Below are 16,628 nucleotides of genomic sequence, written 5' to 3' on the forward strand. Positions count from 1 at the left end.
CACCCCCCGGCACACACACACCACCAACTCAAACCAGCAGTTCTTTCACTGTAGAGCAGGATATCTCTGACAATCTAAGGAAAACACTGGTCATTCCGCCCCACCAATGCCAATCCCCCACCACCTAGTCAACAAGTCATGGGGTTTGCTCTCCAGTTAATCTACCCTCTCTTCAAAGGAGAGGTGTGGGGGGGTTCAGATGGGGACTCAAGACTATCCAAAGAAGGACGGTTGGGGGGTGGTGACAAGGGTTCTCCTAAAGGAGTAAAGATCAGAGAAAAGGTCCATCCAAGATTGAGAGGGCCCACTGGACCACAACCTCCCAACAGAGGGACAGAGAGGTGTGCTGGGACTAATGCCATCTGGAAGAGGTGGGCAGTGTGCAGTGTAGGATAGGAAAAGGAGTAGAAACCCTTCCTCCTCCCTGCCCTGTGGGAAATGGCCCGCATCCATGCTCACCAGATTGGCCACATTGTCAGGTGTCAGCAAGGGCTGCAGGAACTCGGCTGTGATGTCTGTGTCTGACTGGCCCGAAATTTGGGCTGAGGCCTTAGAGGTTCCCGACGGGCCTGGCTCCAAGTCCTTGTCCTCATCATCTTCCCCCAGGTTGGGCTCTGGGAGAGGGAAGGAGACAAGATGCTGGTGTCCGAAAGAGCAACAGGCCCTCTCCCCTCCTAGGGAGCCCAGGGGGTCCCTGCCTCCAGGCAGCCTTAGCAAGCAGCAGAGTGCAGTGGGTGAAGACCCGGGCTGTAGCCGTCTCTGTCATCAAAGCACCGCGTGACTTTGGGGAAAAAACCCGCTTCTGTCTGTGTCCTGTTCTCCTCATCTGAGAAATGGGAATAAGCCACACCAGCCTGGCTGATCACACTAAACTCCAAGAAGGCGAAATGGTTAACTAGTAATTTCACTGAGCTTTATTGTTTAAAAACCTCTATCTTTGAAATACTGCTCAAACTCACCAGGAATCAGGAAAATGTAAAGACAACCTAGTAAGAGAGGCTTTTTGCCTACATGATTGACAAAAAAATAAAAAGGCCAGTAGCGACAGCTGTTAGTACTGTGCAAATTAGGACTGTGCAAATGTAAACTGGTGTGGCCTTTTGGAAGGGCAATTTAACCGCAGTGCCAACTTTTAAATGTGCATACCTTTTGACCCAGCAAATCTACTTCTAGATATTGACCCTTAATTCATATAAATATATACTGAAGGTACAATGTATGCAGAAAAAGCTTTATGTATAAAGATGTTCCCTGAAGCTGGAATGTTTAATAGGGTGATGATTTAAGTAGATTATGGCAAAAATACGATGCAATGCCATACAGTACTTTTTTTTTTTTTTTTTTACAGTAGGCTCCATGCCCAGCATGGGCTTGAACTCACGACCCCACGATCAAGAGTCTCATGCTCTACTGACTGAGCCAGTCAGGTGCCCCTGTTATTCAGTCTCTTAAAAAAGTTTGCAATGCACGTAACAGAAAGCTAATACCCTGCATTAACCAAGAAGAGCAAGGGCACATATAATTCAGTTACAAAAGACTGAACAGAATGGGCACTTCACAGACATGCAAATGGCTAATAAATGTAAAACGACACACAGCCTGACTCCAACATGTGCAAGAAAGTGAATCTAAACCAGGGATACAGTTTATAACCAGAGGGTTTATGGAACATCCAGGTCTGAGAAGAGTGGGGTAACGGACATTCACACACCACTGGGGGTGTGTACGGTCATGCAGTTTTTTTGGAAAACAGTTTGGCAATGGCTATCAAGAATGTCCATGCACCTAGTAGCAATGGGCACCTCCAGTGCTCAGATCTCGGTGTCTGAAACTATTCCCTGCTTAAAAGAAACTAGGGCTCCTTACAGAAAAGGCTGATTCCAAGGCTGGAGTAAGGAAAGTACAAGAAGAGTCCAGAACATCTTGTTGTGCCAGAAAATAAGAAATGCTCAAAAAAACTAATGGGACACATCAAAGGGTCATCAGAGCTAGCTCAAAGGCTCCCTTGGCTCAGTATGAGGCAATGTGAGCCACAAAATGAGTACCGAGAGTAATGGATTACAACCCAGAGAGTAAGAATCCACAAGTGCAACTGATAATAAAGTAGGGAGAAGAAAGCTCTTCCTTACAGAATGCCAACCAATAAATGTAGAAGGAAAGCTCATTAGAGCAATAACAGATGTTAAAACTACCGGGTCGAAGTCAAGGGAAACAGGTAGTTTTACAGAGTACAAGTTATCTCCCTCAACTTACTATTTACAACGGGGGAAAGTGTACTTGATACTACAGAAAACTGGGAGACACTATTTCAACCAAGTGATCAACGCTTCCATCACCAATAAGGGGACAAATTGGTATCATGTGCCTCCCGACACCACACAGAGGCGGTCAGGGCATCAACTCTGCAGCGTCCCTGCCCCAAGTGCAGAACCTGGATGAAGTCAAGAGGCCAGAGCAGATGAGCCCAAATAGGGGGACATTTTGTCCAACAGTAGTCCTGGACTCTTCACAATGGCAAGGTCATGAAGCACAGGAAAGTTGGAGAATGGATTAGGGAGGCTAAAGGGGTGCGACAACTGAATGAAACGTGTGAGCCTCGCCTCATCAGGGGTATGCAGGAGCTTTCAGGACTATTCTTGTGACTTGTCTGCACGTCCAAAATTACTTCAAAATAAAACGTTTGAGGAAACAGAACAATAAAAAAGGTGGGCAGAAAAACAGCTTTAAATGCACCAATCCCACTACTAGGAATCTGTCCTATAACTGGACATGCACTCAAGACTCTCATACTATAGCAATCTTTACAGAGATTACTAAAAAAAAAAAAAAAAAAGACACAAATGTCCATCAACAGGAGGACGGGTTAAAACAATGTACGTGCATTATAGACTATTATACCACCATTAAAAGGATGTAGTAGGTATCTATGTGCAGATATGGAAGGAGCTCTAAGATGACTACTAAACATATTAAGGCATAGAAACTCTGCTTTGCATGCTCAATTATGGAGGAAGGTAGTAGATCTCTACCTCACTCCTTGTATCAAAATAAATTCCTTATTTTTAAAAATAATAATTAAAAAATCCAATTCTCTCATAAACATTCTGGAAACATCAGTGATTTAGAAAAAAAAATGGAGTAAAGAAGGCTGCCGTGGTTTACACTATTGACAAAATAATACAACCATCAAGAAATTACTTCAGGGGCGCCTGGGTGGCTCAGTCGGTGAAGTACCCAGCTCTTGGTTTTGATTCAGGTCATGATCTCAGGGTCGTGACATCAGACCTCGCAAACGGCTCTGGGCTTAGTGGGCGTCTGCTTGAGGATTCTTTCTCTCTCTCCTCCTGCCCCTCCCCCCGCCCCACCCCGGGGCTCTCTCTCTAAAATCAATCAATCAATCTTAAAAAAAAAAAAAAAAAAAGAAGAAAGGACATTACTTCAGAAAGAAAATCCAATTATAAAGGAAACAAAGGAAAGGAGAACTCAGGTATTTCTGAAAGAAAACATAAGTGTTACTATAGGGGAGTGGTTACTTTTGGGGAGAGGAATAAGAGGGAGACTTTTCATTCCATTCCCTTCTGCTAGATTTAAGTAATTCATAATTATTTTTATGTATATTACACACTTCATTAATTCTATTTTGATATCACCTTCTATGTCCTATCCATATACTGTAATTTACAATATAATATTAACTAATACAAATCAAGCTCATAATTTAATGTAAGTAACTGAATACTGTAAACATGGTCAGTCCCCGCCACCACCTCTGGCCAGGCCTGGCTCAGCTCCTCAGCTCACCTAGCTTCATCTTCTTGAGCGTGGAATCTGAGTCATCTCGGGGCCGCTTGCGGGCATCCTTGCCACTGGGCATATTGCGGGCGATCTCTGCCTGGGGTGTGCCCAGGTCCACCAGCAGGGTGGTGATCTGGGCCTGAAACTCCAAGGAGGCTGGGTGCTTCAGGACACTCAGCAGGTGAAGCTTGAGGTTCTTACGCACACTGCTCACCTGAGATTTGGCCAGCGTCGGGGGCAGGTTGGCTGTGAGGAAAGAAGTGGGAGCTTTGTTCTGTGGACACAGCCCATGTGGCCCTGCTCGTCGCACAGCCCAAGCCCCAGCTTGGGCAGTGGTTGCAAGAACCTCCTAGAAAAGTTCCTTTGTTCTCGGATCTACTGTGTATGTAGCCTTCCCCCTGTACAAGATGATGCTTAAAACCCTCAAAGGGTCTCCATCAGGATTAGTCAACCTTAAAACAAAGAGGAAGCTCACCCTTCCTTTGATTAAACGTAAAGGCTCATGTCCCCCCATCTCTGGTCTGGAAATTCCAGTATGCCTCCCCTGGGGAAGGCTATCATCACCACCTTCACCTCCACAATGCCCCAACTGAAAGGCCCCAACAGTGCGCCTCGCTGGTCCTGCCACCAGATTGATTGTCCAATGTCTAACAGTCACCTTGATGAACAAGCCTTCCCTGTTCCACAGAGAAAGAGGATGCCTGTAATTTTGCCTGCCCAGCATCCTTCCCTCCTTCCTCAGCCAACAATGCTCCCATTTTCCTTTGAGGGAACCACCCCGGCTCCATTCTCAGTCCAAGTGGGCAAGAGACTCAGGGCCAGTCAGAACAATGCAATCCCTTGGCCACTGTGATTGGTTCAGAGATAAGCTACCAATGTCTTCTCAGCCAATCAGGAACAATGGGCGTCAGCCTTTGGACTTTTGCTGGAATGATGGGGAAGGAAACACTTTGTCCCCTGGGGTTGCCAAGTGGATAGAATGGAAACCTGGCGCTATCAGGGGCCATCTTTGCAACCCCAAGGAAAGAGACACAGAACAGAACAAAGCCAACAAGGAGAAAATAAGAGCCAAGAAATGGGAGACAGATCCACGATCTGTTCATATTCACACCTCAAGCCCAGACATTTCAGTTTTCACACATGCACGAAAGTAGAGAAAAGACTATAACAAATCACCAGGTACCCATCAACACTTTCCCTTCTGCTTTCTTTTTTGGTTGTTGGGGTGCAGGCGGACACTGGAATATCTTAAAAGTATTTTGCAGACATCATGTCATTTCACCCACACATACCTTAATATTAAAGCCAGCTTTGAACCAGCTTTCTGTCACATGCAACCAAAAGATTCCTGTGTAATCTAGAGCGTGCTTCCTATGTCCAGACCTACTAGACTCATGAATCCCTCAGGGATCCGCTACTGAGCTCACATTTTCTCTGGACAGAGCAGACTGGCCAGCGGAGAGCGGGAGGGGAGAGGACCAACCTACCATGCAGGGTTTCATAGGCCTGGATCACCTCTGACATGAACATGGGCCTCTGGCGGGCGATGTTGGCAAGGGAGCCCAGCGCCGTGGTCAGGTTGATGGAGGAGATGGCGGGGTGCACCATGAACTTGAGCAGCTGCTCCAAGGCTGCCTTGCCTTCTTCCCACAGCACATCTAATGAGGGAGAGAAGACTACCAGTTAGCAGGGGCCTTTCTCCCTGGCCTCTGAGGAGAGCAGACTTTAGGGCCAAAAGGAGAAAGATTCTTACACATGACAGCTTGAAAGGGCTGAAAAAACAGAAAATTTAGTGGTTGAGGAGTTCTATGAGATAGACTATTTTTTTTTTTTAAAGATTTTATTTATTTGAGAGAGAATGAGAGATAGAGAACACGAGAGGGAAGAGGGTCACAGGGAGAAGCAGACTCCCTGCTGGGCAGGGAGCCCGATGTGGGACTCGATCCTGGGACTCCAGGATCATGACCTGAGCCGAAGGCAGTGGCTTGACCAACTGAGCCACCCAGGCGCCCTGAGATAGACTATTAATGGACATAAAAATCTAGGGGTGCCTGGCTGGCTCAGTCGGTAGAGCATGCAACTCTTAATCTCAGAGTCATGAGATTGACTCTCAGAGTCAAGCCCCACATTGGGTATGGAGCTTAATTAAGGAAAAAAAAAAGAATATAAAAACTAAGAGATGATGCTCAAAGCATGGGGTTCCAACAGTGAAAGACTAGAAATGATTTTAAATATCCAACTATAGGAATCTGATGATATGAGTGATGTTGAGATAAAACTTTAAATATGTAGATATGCATACGTACACATAGACAAAGCACTCAAAGTCCTTTGTACCACCACTCTCCTTGATCTGGTCCCCAAAAGTTAACCCTTAACAACTTTGGTGGATATCTTCCTTGACATTTTCTATGCAAAAACATACTGGAGGGGCACCTGGGTGGCTCAGTCGGTTAAGCGTCTGCCTTTGGTCAGGTCATGATCCCAGGGTCCTGGGATCGAGTCCCACATCAGGCTCTTTGCTCAGCAGGAAGCCTGCTTCTACCTCTGCCTGCCACTTCGCCTGCTTGTGCTCTCTATGACAAATAAATAAATAAAATCTTCATAAAAGAAGAAAAGCCAACAATCACAGGCTCTATGAATATACACATATATAAAATGTCCATGTCTAAGAAAGGTCTGGAAAGAAACATATTCTTAGTACTGTTTATCTCTGGAAAATAGGACTGGGGGGTGGTATTTTCCCTCTACACCCCTCTGTATGTTTTGCTTGATACTTCAGCAGTGTACATGTACTATGCTTATAATTTGCAATTAAGAAAGCCATTAACGGGTGCCTAGGTGACTCTTCATTTTGGCTTGAGTCATGATCTCGGGGTCGTGAGATTGAGCCCTGCCTTGGGCTCTGTGCTGGGTGTGGAGCCTGCTTAAGATTCTCTTTCTCCCTCTCTCTCTGCCTACCCCCACTTGCACATGCACACACTCTGTCTCTCTAATAATAAATAAATGAAAATTTTAAAAAAATGAAGCACCTGGGTGGCTCAGCTGGTTAAGTGTCCAACTCTTGGTTTTGGCTGGGGTCTTGATCTCATGGGTCATGAGACTGAGCCCCACTGTGGGCTCTGCTCAGTGAGGAGTCGGCTTCAAGAGTCTCTCCTCTGTCCCTCCCCCAACTCATGCTCATGATCTCTTTCTCTCAAAGAAATAAATCTTAAAAAACAAACAGTTAAAACTAGCTACCATTTACTAAATGCTCACAGCCTCATGGAACCTCATGACAAACTCATGAAAGGGGTAATACTATCACCTACGTTTTACAAAAAAGGAAATGAAGTTCAGAGAGAAGTAACTTGCCCAAGTTCACATAATAAGCGGTGAAGCTGGGATTAGAACCTAGCATCAGGGCTCTTAACCAATGTCGATTTTTTTTTTAAATTTCTTTCTTTCTTTCTTTCTTTATTTGAGAGAGAGAGTGTGCATGCGCACACCTGGGGCAGGAATAGGGAAGGAGGGGAAAGAATCTCAAGCAGACTCTGTGCTGAGCGTGGAACCCGGTGGTCTCAATCCCATGACCCTGAGATCATGACCTGAGCCAAAACCAAGAGTCATGCTCAACCGACTGAGCCATCCAGGTGCCCCTCTTAATCAATGTCTTGTACTGTCTCCAGAAATGAAAAACCAAGAAAGAAAAGGGGGAGGGAAAGGAGGAAGGGAGTCAGAGTAGTTAGTGACTGACAAATGGGACGAGCTGATGGGTGGCACTCACTGTATTGAATATAGGGGTGGTCACGAGGAATGCGGTCTAGGCTGATGTCATGCTCCTGGCGTCGGGGCACCTCCGAGTCAGCCATGCGGGGTGACAAGGTGACGATGAGGCCCTCCACAAACTTGATGGCGTGGGTGCGGATGCCGTCATTGTCAGAATCCAGCAGCAGAATGATGTCCGCAGCCATGGCAGACACCATGTCCCAGCAGGCTTCCTGGAGCTCACTGATGACTCGTGACTTTACCATCCACTGCGAGGGTGCCAGGGAAGAACAGAGGCAAAGAGAAGGGACATCAACTGCCAACTCTATCACTACCCAGAGACCCATAATGATGATGAATAAATTCATTTGGGAAACATGTACTGAGCTACAACTCTGCCCCAGGCCCCGTGCTAGATGACACTGGGGACAAGACCCAGGGGTGACCAAACCAAGTCTGATTCTGCCCTCATGGGGTTCACAGACAGTGACCACTCACAGTGAAGAGGCTCAAATCTTAAGACACAGGAATAACAATACTGCCCTCACAACGTGGTGGCCCGAGAGTAAATGGATTCATTTATTTCATTAATGCTAATGAACACAACACCACAGTGCATGCTTTTCCTTACAGCACTTACCTCAGTACAAAACTAAAATTTCTGTGATTCTTTGATAAGCATCTATCTCCTTCACTGGGCGGTGAGCACCATGAAGGCAGGACCCAACCCATCTGAGTCACAGAGGAAGTACTCAGGGAATGTTTGTTAAGTGCATGAATGGATGGGTGGAAGGATGGATTAATGGCGATTCCCTGACCATTAGGACATTAGACCCCTTTGTTGTCAGTTCCCAGAGATCAACAGCACATCTTCCCCATAAAGAATTTGATCTGTCCCTGGTTTAACAGACCTGCCCCTGTGTCCCAACAAGGCTATAAATGAGACCTGTCAGATCGGGATGCCCCCAGGTGGGAGGGAGCACTTACTTGCAAGGCCACCTTGTAGAGCTGGGTCATAGTGAGGATGGCCTTCTTCACCACATTCACATTCTCATCCCTCAAGAGCATGTTGAGGTTTGCGATCAGTTTTAGCAGTAACTCAATGTCTCGCTTGCTGGGGGATAGAGAAAAAAGGTCAAGGTCAAAGTGGTCTTGGGGTATGTGATGGGAGCCTGGGGTCCACGAGGAAAGGGAAATCAGGGTCAGGTGTTTGTCAGGAGACTGGAGTTGGGGGGGGGGTAGTCAGGGACCGCATCTGTCTCGTTTGTCAGCACGTCCAGAAACTGAGAACAATGCCTGGCATCTTCGGACATAGCCACCCATGAACCCTCTCTCTGGGTTATTCCTGCAATGCCCACTCTTTTACTCTAGTAGGGCCCTGCTGTTCACATGAGGGGCAGCACAGCCAGACAAATGGACAAGCCAACTGTCTCATTTAGGCTAGTACTTCCCTTGTAGTAGCTTGTTGTGAACACTGCAACAATACTTGTAAAGTAGTTAGAACAGTATAGAAAGCATTTGGAAATATTAGCTGTCATTACCTTTAAGCACTTTGTTTTATGTAACCCCTAGTTTTGTTCACTAATCTGTTTACCTCAGTCCTGAGGGCTCTGAAAGTGGGGGACCCTTTCTAGTCATATAGAATCTCATTTTTTGTTGAAGAATGAAATACATATTTGTTTGATGAATTAAAAAATTCAAGAAGGCCACACCTAGAGCTCAGATCATGAATATAATTTTTACAACATTCTATAATCTGAAGTTAAATATTAAGCTAATCAGTCAAAAAATATGAAACTCGGGGGCACCTGGGTGGTTCAGTCCGTTAAGCGGCCGACTCTTGATTTCGGCTCAGATCATGATCTCAGGGTCATGGGACTGAGCCTTGAGGCAGGCTCTGCGTTCAGGAGGGAGTGTGCTTGAGATTCTCTCTCTCCCTCTGCCCCTCCCCGCCCCGCCCCCGCTCACATGCTCTAATAAATAAATCTTAAAAAAAAAAAAAAGGAAAAAAGAAAAAAGAAACTCAACTGCCAGCTACGTGAAGTCAGAAACAGTATCTGTATTTACTCACTGTTGTATTCCTACAGCCTGAGACACAAATGCCTGGCACATACCTGTTGAACATATATTGAAATTTACCACAAATTCTCCCAGTAAAAGGTGGAGATTACGAATTTGGGCAATAGCATTACAGATATGGGTTAAAATCCCAGCCCTGCCACATACTGGCTTTTCGGCCTTAAGAAACTCACTTCACCTCTATGAGTCACAGTTTTGTCTTGTGATAAATGGGCCACATAACTAATCCATGATATTATTTTTGAAAATCTAAGTACATTAACAAACTAGGTAAAGCATTTAGTACAATGCCCGACAAAGAGAAAAGAGTCACTAATTAGGGGCTATTTTATTTCCTCTGAGTCATAAAGCAACTGAAGAATGTTGAATGAACAAATAACTCAGCTTGAATCACTTTTATCATTCTGAGCCTCAGTTTCCCTTTCCTTAAAAGGAGGATAACAAAGCCTCCCTTCCCAAGGCTGCTGTGAAAGTTACAGGTGAAAACAGAGGAGGGGATTTAACATAGCACATGGCAGAGTAAGCTTCCCATGTGGGCACCACTACAGTGAAATTCTTGTTCAACAAATACGTATTCAGTGCCTCCTTTGTGCCAACACCGTCCTAGGCATGGGGATAGAGCGGTCCACAATACAGAGAAGGCTTGCCCTCGTGGGGCTGACGTTTTTGTGGGGAAGACAAGCATCAAGGTAATTCCAACTAGTGAGGACACCATAAAGAACAGTGCAGATGGGATGCCAGAGGTCGGGGGCTGCACTGGCAGAGCCAGGAAAGGCTGGCTGAAGAAGACCAGAGTGAAGTGAAGGAGTGAGCCGGGGGCTCCCTGGGGGTGAGCATCCCTTGCGGGTACAGTAAGCTGAGAGAACAGTGTGTTTTGAGGAACAGGGAGGCTGGAGGATGTGAGTGAAGATCAGGGAGGGCACCAGGAGAAGATGAGGTGAGGGGGAGAAGTCTGGGTTTCGATCTAAGTGAGCCTGAGCTCTGAGAGCAGGGGAGAGCTGAGACGATCACTCTGGCCACCGTGAGAGAGGAAGCAGAGCACGGGTCTGGTATTTCCTTTGGGGAGGATAAAAATGCATTGGAACTAGATGGGTAAATGTGCTAAACGTCACTGAATTGTTCATTTAAAAATAGTTAATTTTATGGTATGTGAATTTACTTCAATTAAACAGAAGAGAGAGAGGGGAAGCGGGGTAACCAGACAGAAGGCCACCGGAGCCACCTAGGCGGGAGGTAATGGTGGCTTGGAGCAGCCTAACAGCCAAGGAAGTGGTTGAAAGATGGTCAGATGCTGTTTAAATGTTGAAGGTAGAGCCAACAGTCCTTACTGATGACATGTGGGATGTGAAGTGTGGGAGAAGAGCAATCATGAATGACTCCAAAACTTCAACCTTATTAAATATTTGCTGAGGAATCAGTGTGCATGGGAGGGAAAATGGGTCCAAGAAGCAGAGGGCAGGGCCAGGCGGGGAGCTGAAGAGGCTATCTCCACCAGGGGTGCTCCCGGGGGCTCCCTGCGCCACCCCATACCATGCCTCCTCGATGAAGCCAATGACAAATTTGCGCACTTCGATCGACTTGTCCGCTTGGAAAGCGATGATCTCCTGCCAACATCAGGAAGGCGGGTCAGGGCTGTACCAGGATCCAACCCCTTACCCCCTATACCCACACCCTTTCTCTCCCATTGGTCACTCACGTCCAAGAAGTTGTCTAGTAGTGTAGGATCTTTGTTGATGATCAATTCCTGGACCTGGAAGGACACTGGGGATGAGGAGGAGGGCCACCCATATAAAACCAGGCTCCAATCAGTATAGACAGGAGCATGTAGGAGAAAATAGCATGGAGGCAGGCAGCAGATAAACTCAGTTCAAATCCTGGCTCTGCCACTCCCCACCATGGCCTGGGCAAGTGGCTTCCTCCGAGTTTGTCTGCTCTTCCAAGAAATGGGGATCTTAAACACCAACTCATAGGGCTCCTGTGAAGCTTTAGTAAGAAGATCCTATAAGGCGTAAGGTCCTGGTCGGTAGTGAGCACCTGACACACAAGGGGGGGCTAAAGAAGAGGGGAGTGCTGCAGGAATTCCTTCCTGAGGCTCATCCATCAACTCTCTCCACTCCCCTCCTGTTTCTACTCCCCAGTCACATTGCCACAATTCAGCAGGCACTTCATGAAGTGAGAACCCACCTCCTGATGCCCTTGGACTTGCCAGGCTCCTTGGAATAAGCCCTTCCCACAGACTTTCTCATAAAAGCCCAGTGCCAGCACAGGCCTGGCTCCCACTGCTAAGAGGTTGAGTCAGCTACCCAAGGCTACAGGCCATACACACTGAGCAAGCAGCAGAACTAGGGCTCTCACCCAGGCGACCCAAACCCCCTGACCCCTGAACTTCACCTGCCTCCCAGTCTGAACAGCACACGGCCCCTTCCCTCCAATTCTTCCTGTCTTCTTTTGCCTTTGCATAGCTTATTGTGCGCTCCGCTCCACTCGAGACACTCTCCCTCTCTCACTTAGCCTGCTTCTCTCCTCATCCTCCGGGTCTCAGCTCTGATGTCCCCTCTTCCGGAAAGCCCTCCCTGACTCCACACCCCCAGGCTGGGGCAGCAGCCCCCTCGAGACTCCCACAGCAAGCTGGGTTCCTCCATCCTAGGCCTGCCCACTCTGTTCCCACTGTCTGGTGACCTGCATGTCTTCCCCACTAGATGGAAACCCGGCAAAGAGGAAATACAGGATGGAGAGCATAGGATTTGGAGTTGGAATCCAGCATTCAAGTCCTAGTTCAGCCAGCTCCTAGCAGACTGACCTGAGGCTCATTATTTTAAGTTCTGAGACTCTGCTTCTTTCTATAGAAACTGGGGACCAAATTACCCTGCTTCACAGAGCTTTTGTGAGAATTAAATGAAAGCATGCCTGTACAGCACTGGGCACCACAGCAAGCATATCCTAAATGCTTAAAGGTGGACACTAGCATTACACCAGTGTCTTCTTTTTCACATGTTCCCAGCCCCTCCCCTTGGGCTGCTCAGCCCAGCATCACCCCAGACCCTCACCTGCTTGAGTACTGTGATCTTTGAATCATTGGTGATCAGTGCTGCCTGGTTCAGGAGATCCACCACCTGGAAGGAGGGGGAGAGGCAGGGGATGGTGCTAGTTTCGCCCGCCCAGCCCCTCAGGCACCCCCTGGGCTCCACACCCAGGGGTGGACTGCCCTAAAGACACGGGCTGTGCCTCCCCATCCCACACCCTTCTCTCCAGGCTCACTCTCTCTGAGGTGGTCATGCCATCGATGCCCGGGCCCTCCTCTTGTGTGAAGAACTGTGACGCCACGCTCCGCCGAGTGACACTATCCCCACTACTGCCTGCCATGGCTGCTATCCGGTACTTCCTGGAAAAAAAGAGGACCCATCAAGCCCTGGGGCTCCGTGGATAGGCTGGACGTTCACCCTACTTCGCGTCCACAAAGGGCGCGACCCTCCTTTCCATTCTGTCCTGTCCCTGTTGGGTCTTCTGAAGCCCCTCTCCCATCCAGGCTCTGTCTCAGACTGTGGGTGTATATAGGGGTTATAATCTGGGAGAGATGGATGTCTTCCAGGCCAGAGGCAGTCCCTTGTGGAGTGCCAGGCCTCACCTCCAGGACTTTGCACATAGCAGGCTGGCCACAAACATCTGCTGAATGACTGAACAAATGAACACACAGCAGCCACCTTGCTGGTTTCAGGGTCTCGTCTTGCCATCCGGCTGTACTCGAGACCAGACATGACAGCAGGCTTTCTATAACACAGCTCTGAGGAACACCAGTCACAGAGTCCTACATGATAAGTATTCAACACATCAGAAAAGGCCTAGTTAAAATAAATGGAATACTATGGAGTTGTTTTTTTAAAAAGGGGAGAGGGGAAGGGAAGACTTTTGGGCATCTGTCCCAGAGTCACACTTGGCAAAACTATTTATTTTATTTTTTAAAGATTTTATTTATTTATTTGACAGAGAGAGAGACAGCGAGAGCAGGAACACAAGCAGGGGGAGAGGGAGAAGCAGGCTTCCCGCCCAGCAGGGAGCCCGATGCGGGGCTTGATCCTAGGACCCCGGGATCATGACCTGAGCCGAAGGCAGCCACTTAACCGACTGAGCCACCCAGGCGCCCCTTGGCAAAACTATTTAATAAGGATCAACTACAGCATTATTCCTAACAGCAAAAGACTTAACAACCCAAGTGTTCTCAAACAGGGAGACTGGCTGGAAAAACATGATAAATCCACATAATAAAATACTATGCAACTGTAAAAAGGATGGGGGCGCCTGGGTGGCTCAGTGGGTTAAACGTCTGCCTTTGGCTCTGGTTCCCTGCTCAGCGGGAGCCTGTTTCTCCCGCTGCTCCCCGCTCATACTCTCTCTTGCTCTCTCTGTTGCTATCTCTGTCTCTCTCGCTCAAATAAATAAATAAAATCTTAAAAAAAAATGAGGGATGAAAAAATGAAAATCTCTATACATTGATAAACAGTGGATTCCAACATATATTCACTGAAAACATGCAAAGCGGAATACAATGTTTGCTGCATGCTCCCTTTTTACAAAACACACACACACGTACACGTACATATATATATATGTACCTACGTACACATATATATTTAAAAAAATGAAAAGATAAACAAAAAATCAGAAGAGGAGGGAAAACAGTTAAGATAAATCTGGTAGGTCTCAATCTATCATTATAAAAAGCTGTCTGCAACAGCCTATGGCATCACAGAAAATAGCAATTCAATCCATTTTTGTCAAGTTTGTGTATGAAGACACAAAATGAACTGGGTCTGTTTCCTCTTCTATAAAAGAGGGATGGAGCACCTGGGTGGCTGAGTGTGCGTTCGGCTCAGGTCATGATCCCAGAGTCCCGGGATCGAGTCCCACATCGGGCTCTCTGCTCAGTGGAGAGCCTGCTTCTCCATCTGACCCTTCCCCCTCTCATGCTCGCTCTCTCAAATAAATAAAATCTTAAAAAACAAAACAAAACAAAAAACAGGGATGGCAACAGTGTTTACCTCCCAGGACTATTCCGAGGCGTAGATGAGTTAGTATACAAAATAAACACAAGATAAGTACAGCTACTATTTTTATGTGCCCCTGAAAAGATCTGAAGGATGTTGCATAAACTGTTAAGAACAATTTGAGGAGGGTGAAAAAGATGGACCTTTTAAAAGGAATGTAATATATTGCAATACAGTAGTTATTCACCAGATGTCTGCTGAATGAATGAGTATCCAACAGTCTCCTTCCTAGTCTCCCCGCCACCTGTCACAGCCACATCTTGCTTAGTGTCAATGCCATCATCCTCACCAAGGCCTAGAAGACCTTGTACGAAAGGCCCCTTCTACCTCTGCCCTCACTTTCCTCTAGGGTCTCTGTGCTCCAGCTCTTCCCTCACTACCCTATTTCAAGTGTCAATTCTTTCTCCCTCTCCATCTGTGTTACTCTATTTTTCTACACAGCCTTTATTACCTTCAACATACTACAAATTTATAAGCTCCATGAAGGCCAGGATTTGTGTGTGTCTGTTCACTTTTTAGATCTCCAGCGTGGAACAGTGCTTGGCACCTAGTAAGTGCTCAGTAAATATCTGAGTGAATGCCAAAGGGCTTCCCCAATCCCTAGATTTAGTATCCCCACCCTTTGGCTCCAGAATGCTTGAAAAATAATAACTAATTTGTAAGCATACGTGTCAGGCACAATTCTAATACAAATGTTAACTTATTTAAAGCTCCCAACACCAACTCTTGGAGGCAGGTACTACTTTTAATCTCCATTTTACAGATGAGGAAATTTGAAGGCAAGGGAGGTAAAGTCACTTGACTGAAGGCTCACAGCTTCTAAGATGCAGACCCAGCAGTATGACTGCAGAATCTATCCTCCTCACCACCATGCAGTCCTGCCTCTCTGAAAGCCATTCCTTCTCCACCCCAGGTCTGTTCCCAAGCAAGCCGAGGCGCATGGTCACCTGACAACCAGCATACTCCAGTCCCTTATCAGAACATAATGAACCTTTTCCTGATGAACCTTTCCAACCTTTCCACTCTCTCCATGACAATAACAGACTGAGATCTAGCTTTTTTTTTTCTTTTAACCCTGTGTTCTTCCTCTTCTACTTCTTGCTTTATCCTTAAAACAAAACAAAACAACAAGGTTTATACACATTTCCCTTTCTTTTGTAAAAAGGGAGCATATAATTAGCACGGCCTGCTCTTTTGTTTGTTTTCACTTAATATATTCTGGAGCCCACTCTCTATATCAATGTAGAGACATTTTCTTCATTCCCTTCCCCCAACCCCCCATTCCCTTTAATAGTTGCATAGTATTTTATAACGTGGATGTTATCAGCTTTTTTTCTGCCAGTCTCCCTACTGAAGAACATCTGGGGTGCTTGCAGTCTTTTTGCTATTACCAACAATCCCCGCTTCCCCTCCCCTCCCGGTGTACTCCTTATGGAGTACCACTGCCCCACTCCCGCTTCGGAATATGACGCCACCCCTCATACACGGAGTAACCCCAGGAGTATCTTTCATTCATTCAACGAACATTAACCAGGCGTCTTCAGTGCGACCAGCGCTGTGCTGGGAACAGAGCGATGACCAACACATACTCTTGTCCCCGTGGGGTTCACGGTCAAGGTCCTAATCGAAAAACCCCACAAATAAAGGTCCAATGATAAATCAGACCACATGTGACATGAAGGAAAGGGACAAGGACCTATGAGAGCGTTTAACAGGCGGATTTCGGGACGGAGGGCGGGAAAGGAGGCCTTCGCAGAGGAAGTGACGTTGATGCCGAGACCCGAAAGATGAATGGGAGTTAGCCAGGCAGAATGGGTAAAAGGATGTTGCGGGCAGAGGGGACAGCATGTGCAAAAATCCTGAGGCGGAAAGGCGCATGGCGAGTTTGAGGAACCGGAAGGCTAGTGCAACTGTGCGAAGTGAGGAACGAGCAGAGAGGCCGAGCCGGGGCCGGCGGGGCGGACG

The 16,628-nt window shown here is 47.0% G+C and overlaps 1 protein-coding gene across 2 annotated transcripts in view; it reads right to left on the reverse strand.

The window, feature by feature from the left end:
• Nucleotides 1-16,628, reverse strand: part of SYMPK (symplekin scaffold protein) — a 35,473-nt gene that overhangs the window by 18,537 nt on the left and 308 nt on the right. Inside the window, exons 2-10 of one of the 2 annotated variants that reach the window (XM_028087915.2) lie at nt 12,880-13,003; nt 12,669-12,734; nt 11,318-11,371; nt 11,152-11,225; nt 8,530-8,656; nt 7,562-7,811; nt 5,283-5,453; nt 3,802-4,041; nt 460-614 (exon numbers count right to left, since the gene is read on the reverse strand). In XM_028087915.2, coding sequence (XP_027943716.1) covers nt 460-614; nt 3,802-4,041; nt 5,283-5,453; nt 7,562-7,811; nt 8,530-8,656; nt 11,152-11,225; nt 11,318-11,371; nt 12,669-12,734; nt 12,880-12,984 — 1,242 coding nt within the window. In that variant the 5' untranslated portion in view covers nt 12,985-13,003. The remainder of the gene's footprint in view (nt 1-459; nt 615-3,801; nt 4,042-5,282; nt 5,454-7,561; nt 7,812-8,529; nt 8,657-11,151; nt 11,226-11,317; nt 11,372-12,668; nt 12,735-12,879; nt 13,004-16,628) is intronic. The other variant, XM_028087916.2, reaches the window with a different exon arrangement.

Source organism: Eumetopias jubatus, unplaced genomic scaffold (assembly GCF_037043125.1).
Source record: "Eumetopias jubatus isolate StellerSeaLion01/CBP00866 unplaced genomic scaffold, mEumJub1_p1.0 scaffold_10, whole genome shotgun sequence".
Lineage (NCBI taxonomy): Eukaryota > Metazoa > Chordata > Mammalia > Carnivora > Otariidae > Eumetopias > Eumetopias jubatus.